Raw genomic sequence first — 13046 nt, forward strand, 5'->3', positions numbered from 1 at the left:
GCCTCATGGAGACCTGTTTGAATAGCTGGGTCTCCTGCTTTCAGCTCGATCGATCCTAAAATCGCTTTTTCACTGACTTGAGATCCATTCAAATCAGAATGAATTTAAAGCACAGGAGGCAGCAGGCGCGGCGCGTTCCTTGCCTCCATCTCCCTAGCGTTAAAACACAACCTCCAGATTAGAAGACTCAGTCTCGAAGCCTTTCCCCTCCGGGCCAGCCAAACGCACGCGCCCAATTCACGGTGTCCTCGGCGGAGGTCCCCGCCCCGTTCACCTGTCTGGGGCGAGAGAGGTGTGTCCATGCCTCCCAGTATCTGGACAGCCAGCTCCCTCCGCGGTCCTCTTCTACTTGCTTCCCTCCGCCCAGATTTTAATGGTATTTGCGGGGCGGGGGGATGTGGGGGAGTGGAAGGGAGGGCGGGGAAGGGGCCTCGCGGGGAGGGGCGTCGGAGCGCTGTCAGCGGGTGTCACGCCGCCCTCCCCGCCCCTCCGCCGGGGGCGTGGGAGCGCAGCCGAGCGCGCGGCAGAGGGCCGGGCGCTTGGGGACGCGGGCGTGCGGGGTTCCGGGCGAGCCGCGCCGCACCCGGAGCGCGCTGGCCGCCTGAGCTCGGCGCGGATCCCAGTGCCCGGAAAGCCGCCCGCCACCCGCCCCCTGTGCATTGGGCGGCAGCCCCGGCCGCGGCAGCCCGGCTCCCGGGGAGGGGAGCGCGCCCGGCCATGGAGCCTTCGCACAAGGACGCCGAGACGGCGGCGGCGGCGGCGGCTGTGGCTGCGGCGGAGCGGGGGGCGTCCTCGTCCAGCGGGGTGGTGGTGCAAGTCCGCGAGAAGAAGGGCCCTCTGCGCGCCGCCATCCCCTACATGCCCTTCCCGGTGGCCGTCATCTGCCTCTTCCTCAACACTTTCGTGCCGGGACTGGGTAAGACGCGACGTCCGCGACCCCTTGCGCCCCGGGCCCCGGGAGCTGAGGACGGCAGGGGAGGGGTCAGGGAGGGACCCTCGGGCCGCGCCCACGGGCTGCAAGCGCCGCGCCGGCGCTCCTAGCGCCCTCTGGCAGGTGGCAGAAGCGCGTGGAGGGGGCGCCCGGAGGGAGGCGCAGGGCTCCCTGACACTCCTTTCACCTTCTCCGACCTGGGAGCCAGGTGATCCGGCCTCGAGGAGCCGGAAACTTTGACGGGAATGTTGGAGTCTGCCGGCAAGCCCCACGGGCGGCTCTCTCGGCCCCGGCTACTCCTGCCTCTTCTCTCCGCCGTGCGCGCCCTCCCACGAGCTCCATCCTCCGAGGGGCGCGGGGCCCCAGCAAGACCAGCGTTGGGGCCGCCAGTGACCAAGCTCCTGGGCATTGGAGAAGTCGGTCGAGCTGGGGAAAAAAGAGAGATGAGTTGGGACAGAAGACACCCCGCAGCCCCGCCTGCGTTCTCGCAGTGAGGGGCGTGTGGGGGCGAGAGCTCTTTAGCCAGAGTCTCCTCCACCGCCTTCCGGCGTGCCAGCGATTCCACTAGCACTCCCCGCAGGACGCCGAGGAGAAGGGACGATTTTATTAGTTTAGATGCCTGTGGGTTTGAACCGCACTTGGCCAGAGCTGACCCCATAACTCCCCCCATCGCTTCCGTTCCTGAGAACGTGGAGTGCCCGCGGGTGTAATTCTGTGTTGGACTTTGGCGGCCTGGACGGTCCCTGATGGCACCTGTGTCCCAAATTTTAAAACAGAGGCCCATCACAGAGATAGGAGTGCCCAGTGGGGGCATAAAGAGAGGAAATGCGAAGTTTTCTTGACCCTCCCTCTCCTAACCCCACACCCAAATATGTCTGCATCCCCTCCCCGCTCACTCCCAACTTGCCAACTTGGCACCGGCTTTTCTTCCGAGTTAAGAGCACCCCACGCCCCAATTCCGCGTGGGACTGGAGAGGCAGGCACCTCTGTGCCCAGGAGAAAAGCTTGCCGCTGCAAGGCTCCAAGTTCCCAAGAACAGAGGTCAGCTAGAAGTGGCTTTCTGTTTTGCTTTGGCCTTTCTCACGCCCCGCTCTTAACCAGCTTTGCAGGGGCTTCTGGGGTGCTGATAGGTAAGATCGCACCCATCCACGCAGGTCGGGTTCCCTTTCCCCTTCCTGCTCATCTTTCTGCCCCCTAGGGGGAGGTGGGGGATGCTGCTGGAGAAGTGTATGTGTCTGAGCAGAAAGCTAGGTGGCCTTCAGGTGGGCGTCCCCTTGTCGTGCCTTCAGCAGCCTGGTAGGTGTCCTCAGGCCAGGTCTCTCTGCACATGTGGACCCTGTGAGAAGGCAAGCCGAGGCCAATGTAGCTGTGTCAGAAATTCCCACCTGCTGGAGTGAAAAACTCACTGCCTGTCCATCTCCCTGGGGATGTGAAGATCACCGGCAGGGATGTGTCTTGATTCTCCTTTTCTTAAGGTGGTGAAGTAAATGCCATCTTATGGTCTTTGAGGAAAGACGCACATTGTTTGCCAGGTGGGCAGAGCTACACCGAGTCTCTGCTGGGTCAGCCCCTGTTCATCTGGGCACCTCCTAGGTCTGCTTCACTAGGTCCCTTTCTCACCCTTAGGCCCGCTGCCACACCCCCTGCCCTCCTGCCAACTCCTCCCACCTTCCCCCAGTTTTTCTGTCTTTACATAGGTGGCTGGGTGATAAAGAATCTACCTACCAATGCAGGAGGCACAGTAGATGGGGTTCCATCCCTGGGTTGGAAAGATACCCTGGAGGAGGAGATGGCAACCCGCTCCAGTATTCTTGACTAGAGAATCCCATGGACAGAGGACCCTGGCCAGCTATAGTCCAGAGGGTCACAAAGAGTCAGACATGACTGAGCATGCATGCCCATGCCCTTTATAACATTTTGTTGCTGTTATTGTTAGATCAGAATCCTATGGGATTTTTGTAAGAAACCTTTCTAAGAAGACAGAATAAAAGAAAGAGAGAGAAAAAAAGCAAACTACAAAAGTAATAAAACAGGCTGAGGTGAGCCATGGGTACATAGACTTCTGAATTTTCAGTGACTGAAAATCCAGGCATTTTATTGTTTTGTATTGGCTGTCATTGTACAACTGACTGGGTGCATGGGCTCCTGCCTCCCACCCCCAACCCTCCACGCCCCCACACACACTGAAGGGAGTTCTTGATCCTTGCTGGTATTTCTCATCTGTCAGTCAGGGATGCCTGTCCCTCCGGGATGCTGGGAGGATAAAATGAGATTACATAAAGCTTGGGGTCTGGCCATTAGAGAGTGTTGTGGAGACCGTGGGTCCGTCTTGCTCTTTGACCCTCTGCAAAGCTGAGCCCTGGTCCCATCTCTGGTGTATTGGGGTGGGGGGCTGCCCTCTGGGACCTTTCTTCTGAGTATGTATTGACCTCTCTGCTTCCCTTGACCTGCAGTGGAATCCTGGACAACAAAACAGCCCAGGCAAAATCTCCAGGCTTTTTTTTTTTTTTTTGCCACCCACTCCCCGCCCTGCCCCCTGCAACTGACCCTGTTGGGGTTTGAATGGCCCCAGCACTTAGAAAATTTTCCCTTAGCCCAGATCCACTTCTCCAGGTCCTCCAGCATATCTGATGCTCCTGTGAAAACTGAATATTCATGTCTGGCCCTGCCCTTTGAGGAAATGAAGCTTCTTTTAATCTGTTTACTCTTTCATTCAACAAACACAGAGCACCCACTGTGTGCCCGGCACTGGGGATGTGATGATGAATAAATCAGTCAAGATGTCATGTATTGTTAAGGAAAATTGATGCAAACGTTGTTTAAATTTGTTATTGCTATAATGGCAGCAGGAACAGTATTTGAGCAGTAATTGATTCTTCCAGGGCTGGGATGGGAGTTCAGAGGATGCCTCCCTGAAGGAGTAGTATTAGGTTAGACCCTGCTAAAAGTTTCCATCATGTGGCTCCAAGCACTTGCCATCCTCACATCACTCCTGCTCTCTGGAAACTGGTAGCAGCACGGGCCCAAAGAGCTCTTCTTTTTTCTGGAAACTTCCTTACCTGCAAGTGTTCTCCTCATTCGCAAATGGGATGGGAGTGCCAGTGCTGGGCTGAATGAAGGCACCATTTTTCTCTGACAGCACTTCAGGTTCATCCAGTCTGCAGGACCCACCATGGAGACGCCCAGTCCTTACAATTCCCTGGTGCTGCCTTGGTCCAAGCAGAAGGGCTGTTGGGGTAACATACCATCAGAGGGATGTTTCCTCTCTTGGGGAGTCAATGGGAAGGGAAGTGATTTATGGTCATTCTGGATCCTCATTGGAACAATACAAAATGAACTCGAATAATGGATGATGGTAGTTTCCTGTTCAGTGAAACTCTGCTAACAGAGACCATGGCCAACACTTTCATAGTCCAACAGGTATGGCATTTATAAGTATACACAATTACTTATACATGTAGTGGAAGTTCACTGTTATGCCCCAAAGTGGCCAAAGGGTTTATCTATTTGTTATGAGAAAAACTATACTTTCATATTTGAAAATTGTTTCTATCTTGATTGACTTGGTGAAATGAAAATGTTGATAACTCTGTGGCAGGGAAAGTGGGACAGAGGAGAACTTTCACTGACTGTTAACTATTCCATCAGATTAATGTTGGCTATTAATCTACTGTTGAATATTCATAAATAATTAATCCCCCCCTAATATACTGCCTGCTCTTTGGCACTCAGCTAAGATCTCCTTTCCCTGGTCAGCACATCACAGGCTGGCTCAGCTTCTCTCTCTTTCCTTTAAGTCTGAGCCTCTAGTTGATGATGAATCATGCCCTGCCTTGTGGCATCTTTTGTATTGTTGCCTTTTTATTACTGTTACAAGAGTTTATTCTTTGTCTATCCAAGTAGATTGTAAGTTCCTTAGAGCAAGAACCATTTAAAGTCTCTCCTTGATATAGGATACTATTTATAGAATGCACACTGACCAACAGAATTATATTCCTTGAATAGGCATTAGAGATCGTCTGGTCCAAGGCCTTTATTCTATATAGAAGTGAGGCAGTCCCAAGGGTGAAAGAACCAATAACGTTTACATCCTAGTCCGTCTTTTTAAGGAAATCATTTGAGGATGTATCTCAGCAAAACAAGAGAGTAAACCAAAAAAGAAGGTATGAGATCCAGGGAATAGTATATCCAGTTGAAAGCAGCCATGAAAAGCAACCCAGGATAAAATTGTTCAGCAGGCCTGGAGAGCAGTCAGTCTTCATTACTATAGGAGGGTAGAAGGCTCCAGGAATGAGGTTTCTGAGGAAGTTGGGAGAAAGGGACATTCCACAGAGTAGAGAGTATTATTGGTACACTGTAAGAGATTAAAGTGGTGATACAAAACAGAAAGCAAGAAAAACAGAAGGCAATTAGTAACTGCAGTAAAGACAAAAAGCTGTGTAAAAGTGTTAAGATCTCCAAATGAAGCAAACTATCCAATTATATCAGGAGGTCAGTAGGCTTCAAAAAGAATAGAGGATTCCAAACACTAAATGAAAAAGAATTTGAGGATATTAGGGATGTGTGTAGAAGGCAGATGTTTCTTCTATCAACAATTTAAAAAAAGAAAAAAGTAACAACTTCAGGAAAAACAAAAAACACTGTATTAAAGGTATAGCTTAAATAGGAAGCAAATCAAACTGTGACCTGGTTTTAGGCAAGTGGTGGAATATAAGAAAAGCTCTTTTAAGTGCATAGAGTCGGTCTGTGAATAGTGGTGCACAATATGGGTCTCTTTGATTCTGTAGTGAAGAGTATTTGCTTAGTCATAATGATATAAATGCATCTCAGTGGTTTTTAGCTTCTAACACCAACCACAGGCAAAGCACTGAAGACTACTTAATAATAGCTATAAAGGTGGATATAAGATTTTTTTCCCTTGGCAGTATAAAATTAAAAAAAAAAAAACAGCTTATAGAAATTGACAGGTAAATTGTGATAGAATAAATTGTTATTTCCATTTATCCACTGAAAGATAAGCTATGACTTTATGGATAAGCTATGACCAACCTAGACAGCATATTAAAAAGCAGAGACATTACTTTAACAACAAAGGTCCGTCTAGTTAAAGCTATGGTTTTTCCAGTAGTCATGTATGGATGTGAGAGTTGGACTATATAGAAAGCTGAGCACTGAAGAATTGATGCTTTTGAACTGTGGTGTTGGAGAAGACTCTTGAGAGACCCCTGGACTGCAAGTAAATCCAACCAATCAATCCTATAGGAAATCAGTCCTAAATATTCATTGGAAGGACTGATGCTGAAGCTGAAACTCCAATACTTTGGCCACCTGGTGCAAAGAACCGACTCATTGGAAAAGACCTTGATGCTGGGAGGGATTGAAGGTGGGAGGAGAAGGGGATGGCAGAGGATGAGGTGGATGGACAGCATCAGCGACTCGATGGACATGAATTTGAGTAGGCTCTGGGAATTGGTGATGGAGAGGGAAGCCTGCCTGCAGTCCATGGGGTTGCAAAGAGTCAGACAAACTGAGCGACTGAACTGAAAGATGATGTCACATACCCACTTAATGCCATGATTCCTGTGGGAGGAGACTATTTCCTTCCCTGCCCAACGTTATCAGGCTTGGCCATGTGACTCATTTTGGCCAGCTGAGTGAGTGGAAGTGACATATGCTGGGCCTGAGCAGACATTTTCAGAGGCTTTGTGAGGTTCTGCCACCGTTCTTTTCTTTCTCTCATGAGAACGGCAGGTCTCAGATGTGCTCTTCTACCTGGTTCTCAGAATAAAGAGAACAATGGAAGCAGGGCATGACATGTCACACGAGTGAGAAATAAATCTGAGTCATTGAGATTTTTCTGCTGTTGTGTTAGTGTTATTTCCCAGCACAACCTACCACAACTGACTAATTTGTAGAGGGTAGGGTAGAGGTGTGAATACCCTCCTCGTGTGAAGTAAGTGATCAAGACATGCTGTCTGAAGTTGATAGACCAAGAAATAAAGGCTACCAAGGAAATCAGCAGAGACACTGAGATAGTAATGTATCAGGACAATGGGGTCATGTTGAGATAAGAGTGGAAAGAAATGATGAATGATAAAAGTAAGCTAGCTCTTACGCATCATAACAAGAGTCAATAAATGACATCTGTAGTTGATAAGACAGAAAACGCAATATAAGCATACTCTGGAGATTAGGAAAACACCAGAAGAGTTGCCACTCTTTCTGATATCATCGGTTTTCTTTTGTTGAATGACTCATTCTTAGCACATATACATGCTAAAATTGTCTCTCATCTTTTTAAAATGGGCTCTCTTGACCCTACCCTCACCTCTGCCCGTTGCCCATTGCTCTGTTCCCCTTTATGGTGCGGCTCCCTGGGTGGGTTGTCTACATTTGTTGTCATCAATCCCCCTTCAGCCCACTCTAAGCATGTTTTTACCTCCATCACTTGCCTAAACTGTGTTTATCAGGATCGCCAGTCTCCTCCAGATTTGCTGAATCCAGTGGTCAGTTCTGTCTTCAGACTTTGCAGTCGCTTTGGACACAATTGCTCACTCCTTCCTTGAAAACACTGTCTTTACTTGGCTTCTGGAACACTACACTCCCTAGTTTTCTTTATACCTTGTGAAGCCGTCTCCGTTTCCTTTGCTCATCTCATCAGTTTTTTAAACTTGGGAGTTCCCCAGGCACTCGATCTTCTTGATCTTGATTTTCTCTTTGATCTTGTTCTCTTTTCCGCCCCCACTCACCCCTCTGATGTTCTCGCTCAGTCTCCTGGCTGTAAATTAAATCCTCGTGATGATGACTCCCAGATCCAGATCTCCAGCTCAGACTCTCCCCTGACCTCCAGACTCTTATATCCAACTGATTTCTTCTCAACATCTCTCCTTGGAAACCAAAGGGCATCATAGACTTAACTTACCCAAAAACAGCCTTCTGATTTTCTTCCCCAAATCTACTCCCTCATCTCTCCCCATCTTAGCAATGGCATCCTTCCAGTAGCTCAGGCCAGAGTCTGGGATTCATCCTTGACTCCTCTTTTTCTCACACCCCACGCCCAGTCTGTCAGGAAATACTTGGCTCCGTTTTCAAAATATAGTCAGTATCTGATCACTTCTGCCTACCTTGGGTCTGCCTTGCTGGCCCAATCCTCCATCTTCTCCAGAATGCAATGGCCTCTTAATGGGCTGCTTGCCTTTATTGACCTTGTTCATAGTCTGTCCTCAGTATGGCAATAAGAGTGATCCTTTTAAAAACCCAAGTGAGTCAGATCCTGTCACTTGGAAACCCTTCAATGGCTGTCATATCATTCGAGTAAAAGCTCATGTTCTCATGATGACCCACCAGACCCTGGGCCAGAAATTTTCAAAAGAAATACAACATGAGCCACAAGTATAATCTAAAATTTTCTAGTGCCTATGTTATAAAAAAGGAAAAGGTGAAATTAACTTTATTAGTATATTGTACTTAACTGAGTGTATCCAAAATTTTATCGTTCAATGTATATCAATATAAAAATTATTGACAAGATATTTTATGCTTCTTTTATTGTGTACTAGGTTCTCAAAAATCTGTTGTGAATTTTACACTGGCATTGAATCTCAGTTTGGACTAACCCCATTCAAGTGCCCACTAGCCACAGTGGCCATCATATTGGATAACACAGCACCACTGTGGGCTGGGGGACAGCATCTCTCCCACTGTCTTTCTGATTTCATCTCCTCTCCTTCTTGCTTACTGTACCCCAGCCCACTGGCCTCTTCATTGTTTCCTGACTGTTCTGGAAGCATCTTCTCACCTCAAGGCTTTTGCATGTGCTGGAGTACTTGTTCCACAGACATCTGTGTGGATTCCTTGTTCCTATCCTTTACTTTGCTCAAATGTCACCAGCTCACTGGGCCTGTATTGGTTTGTTAGGGCTGCCATAACACATACCATGGACCAGGTGGCTTCAAGATGAGAAATTGTCACAGATCAAGGTGTTAGCAGCACTGGTTTCTCCTGAATTCTCTTTCCTTGGCTTGTAGGTGACTACTTTTTCCGTGCGTCTTCACAGGATTTTCCTTTTGTGTGTCTTTGTGTCCACATCTCTCTTCTTATAAGGATACCAGTCATATTGAGCTAGAGCCCATCCTAAAAGCCTCGATTTCAGTTATTTGCCTCTTTAAAGACCTTATCTCCAAACACAGTCATGTGTGGAGGCACTGGGAGGTAGGACTTCTGAGGGGACACTCTTCAGCCCATAACACCTTCCAGATGATCTTAAGACTGTGGCTTTCTCCATCCTCCCCAGACTTCCTTTCTTTGGCGAGTTTGTGTTCCTTAAGAGGACTGTCTCTGTCAAACATACGGTGTACAGGGACCTCATCTCCTTTGACTTTGCATCTCAGCTGGAGCACAGACCTGCCAACAGCAGGAGGGGCGTGCTGTAGAAGGCAGCGCGTCAGTTCTCTGCTCGGCACGCTCCTGGGTCTACACTGAGTCTGACACCAACTTCCTCAGGGTCACCTGCTGGCTGACCGTGGCTGCTCCCCACAGCAGCTCCAATTCTTGCAACATCTCAGAAGATACGTGGATGCAATTCATGTTATTGAACCTAACCTGGTCACTCCTCAGTGTCACTGCCCAGGCTGTGACCCCACTCACGAAAGGATATGTTCCACGGGAGACTCGCTGAACAGGTGTCACTTGACACAGTGACTTTTATACATTAGCTTGTAAGTGGTCTTGCAATGCACAGGTCGAGGGGGAGGGTGAATACAGTGGGTGACCTAGAGGGCACTGGACTAAGTCACATCTCTAGTGCGTCAGATTCACAAAGCCCCAGGGAGTTAGGAGGCCCCAGAGCTTGGTCTGGTTCTTCACATGTGTGTAGTTCTGAGCCCCTTCCTCTCTGAGCCTGTTTCCCCATCTGTGAAATGGAAATAACCCCTGCTCTACCATCTCATAAGGCTACTGTGTTCTGTTTAACCACGAAGCACTCCACGGTCAGAAAGGGAGTTATCACTCCCAGTTAACATGAACAAAATTTCCTTTGTTTCCAAGATCAGTCCTGGAGTTTCCCTCTCAGTGTCATTAGGGCAGGCAGCAGAGCCCTAAGCAGGGAGGTTTTTTCAGCCTCTGGTGCCGCGTAGCTCAGAGCCAAGACCTGGGACCTCCTGCTGGGCCCTGCCTGGACCTCACACACTTGACATGCTGGAGGTGAGGGAGTGCCTGGCCTCTAGGGCTTCGTTTACTATTTATGAGAAGGTTCTGCCATTACAACTCCCAAACCCTGGGCCTCTGCGAGGGATATGTCTCTGAGACAACTTTACTGTTTGCTAAGAGGCTCTAGGAGCATCAGGTTGGTGTGTGAGTGTGCATGCAAGTGTGCGCACACACACAGGCACACACACAAATGCCCTTTAAATTTTACCTGTCATTATCTTACTACAAAAGTTAGGCCGTTCTTAGATTTGTGTTTGAACTTCCCAGCTCACGAGTCCAAGGAAACCATTCATTCATCTTGGAGGCCATATTGGTGGTTTGTAGCCTTGAAACCCCATCACCTGGGCAAAAGGTGGACTTGGCCTTGGGAGAGTGTATTTTTATCGAAGTATAGCAGATTTATAATATTATATTAGTTTCAGGTGTACAAAATAGTGATTCAGTGTATTTATAGATCATACTCCATTTAAAATCATTACAAAGTGTTAGCTGTATTCCCTGTGCTGTAAAATACCTCCTTGTAGCTTATTTTATACATAGCAGTTTGTATCTCTTAATCCCCTGCCCCTGTCTTGCCCCTCTCCCTTTCCCTCTCTCCACTAATAACCACTAGTTTGTTCCCTCTGTGTTTCTGTTTTGTTACGTTCATTCATTCCTTTTTATAGATTCCACATATAAGTGATAATCATACAGTATTTATCTTTGACATTTCACTAAGCATAATAACCTTCAGGTCAGTCCACACCGTTGAAAATGACAGAATTTCATTTTTTTAAATTAATTTTATTGAAGTATAATTGATTTACAATGTTGTGTTAATTTCTGATGTACAGCAAAATGATTCAAGTGTGTGTGTGTGTGTGTGTGTGTATATATATATATTCTTTTTTCACATTCTTTTCCATTATGGTTTATCAGAAGATATTGAATATAGTTCTCTGTGCTACACAGTAGGGCCTTGCTGTTTATCCATCCTATATTTAATAGTTTGTAACTGCTAACTCCAAACTCCCAAGCCTCTGCACAGCCCCCAGGAAACCACAAGTCAGTTCTCTGTCTGGTGGATATGTCTGATAGATATGTTTATTTGTGTTGTATTTTAGATTCCACATATTAGTGATATCATATGGTATTTGTTGTCCTCTTTCTTACCTACTTCGCTTAGTATGACAATCTCTAGGTCCATCCCTGTTGCTGCAAATGGCATATTTCATTCTTTTCTTGTGGCTGAGTAATATCCCTTCCTATATATACACCACATCTTCATCCATTCATCTGTGGATGGATACTTATATGCGTTTATTGTATGAAAGGTCTTAAGTTCATTGAATAAGTCATTTTTCTTGAAAAGAATAAAATAACATGAGACCAGGGCTGTCCTAGAACCTGGAATGTGTAGGGTCCCTGGCCAGGCCTTCTGTAGGCTTTGATCTTCACTGAGAAGTTTAACCCTGAAGCCAAGAATGATTTGGTGCTTGCAGAGAAGAGCCTGTCACTTGTCCTGAAACTTCAATAAAGAAAATGGTCCACCTTTCCCAGGGTCAGGAAGCTTTAGGGCCATCTGACGACTTCATTTTACAGAGAACAGGCCTCCTCCAGGACCTGAGGCTCTTCCCCACAACCTCACATCACTTTCCTAGCCCCAGACCTTCCACCCTGGTGCCTCGAACTTGTGTGTGTGTGTGTGTGTGTGTGTGTGTACAAGCACGCACGTGCTCACACGCTTGTTCAGTTGTGTCCAACTCTTTGCAACCCCATGGACTATAACCTGCCAGACTCCTTTGTCTATGGAATTTTCCAGGCAAGAATACTAGAGTGGGTTGCCATTTCCTTCTCTAGGAGATCTCAACCCAGGGATCGAATACACGTCTCCAGAGTCTCCTGCATTGGCAGACAAACTCTTTACGCTGTACCACCTGGGAAGCCCTGTACTAGAGGGTTAATTACTTATTTGTTAAGTTAAACGACTGTGCAGGTATTATATAGACTTGATGAGGGCTGCAGGGGACACCACGTGACTCATCAGTGACCACATCCAGTCCCATCACCCAGAGTCCCTTCTTCTCACGGCCCCAGCCTTCCCCCTCGTAAGCTCTACTGAGATCTAGCTACATACCATAAATATCACTTTCAGAATGCGCAGCTCGGTGGTGTTTAGCAAATCCAGAGCCTCTTGCTCCTCTTCCTGCCCTGCCTTCCAGCCTCAGCATTTGGCCACTTTCTGTTCAGAACCTCGGGAGCTTCCTGTGACAGGAACACCTTCAGGCAGGTGCTTCTGAGGAAGGGAGATTGTTCGGGCACCTTTTGGTCACGACTGCCTCCAAGTTCTGCTAGTCAGGGATCTGCGTCTCAGAAGGTGAGGCCCAGATGGGTGAGATGCGAGCCACCTGGAGGCTTCCGGAACAAACATTGTTTGGGAGGTTGTCATGTTTTATTTTCTGTTTTGTTTTAAAAAGAAACATCTCAGCAAGAAGGAAACTTTCTCAGTGAAAACACAAAAACATGGCACTGGTGGTATAAGCTGAAACGTGGGCCATTTCCGAGGTGGAAATGTCCCCTCTCCCTGGGGACGCATGGCCCTGGTCGTGGATATTGCATAGGCCTGAGAGTCACCCTTCGGCCAGGCGGCAGAAAGCCACGCCCATAGCACCTCAGATGGACGTGGGTCTTCTGGGCTACAGCTCAGTGCTCCTATGGTTTTAATAGAATTTCCATGTTAGCAGATTAAGCCCATCTCTGCCCATAGCTCAGCTCTGCTGATTTCTTTCTGCTTCTCTGAAACCTGCAATAGCTCTCTATTGTCCATGGACTAAGCTCACATTCCACATTGGACCCACCAGGATTCAACAAACTTCGCTTCTTCTTTCCCTCCCTTTAATTTAGTCGAAATGAAGCACATGGTTTTATG

The 13046-nt window shown here is 47.9% G+C and overlaps 1 protein-coding gene across 2 annotated transcripts in view; it reads left to right on the top strand.

Moving 5' to 3' along the window:
* Positions 1–546: 546 nt before the first annotated feature.
* STUM (stum, mechanosensory transduction mediator homolog) overlaps positions 547–13046 on the top strand; it is a 68500-nt gene continuing 56000 nt past the window's right edge. The window contains exon 1 of one of the 2 annotated variants that reach the window (XM_005216839.5): positions 547–916. In XM_005216839.5, coding sequence (XP_005216896.1) covers positions 718–916 — 199 coding nt within the window. In that variant the 5' untranslated portion in view covers positions 547–717. 2 annotated transcript variants of the gene reach the window in all.

This window comes from Bos taurus, chromosome 16 (assembly GCF_002263795.3).
Source record: "Bos taurus isolate L1 Dominette 01449 registration number 42190680 breed Hereford chromosome 16, ARS-UCD2.0, whole genome shotgun sequence".
Classification (NCBI taxonomy): Eukaryota; Metazoa; Chordata; class Mammalia; order Artiodactyla; family Bovidae; genus Bos; species Bos taurus.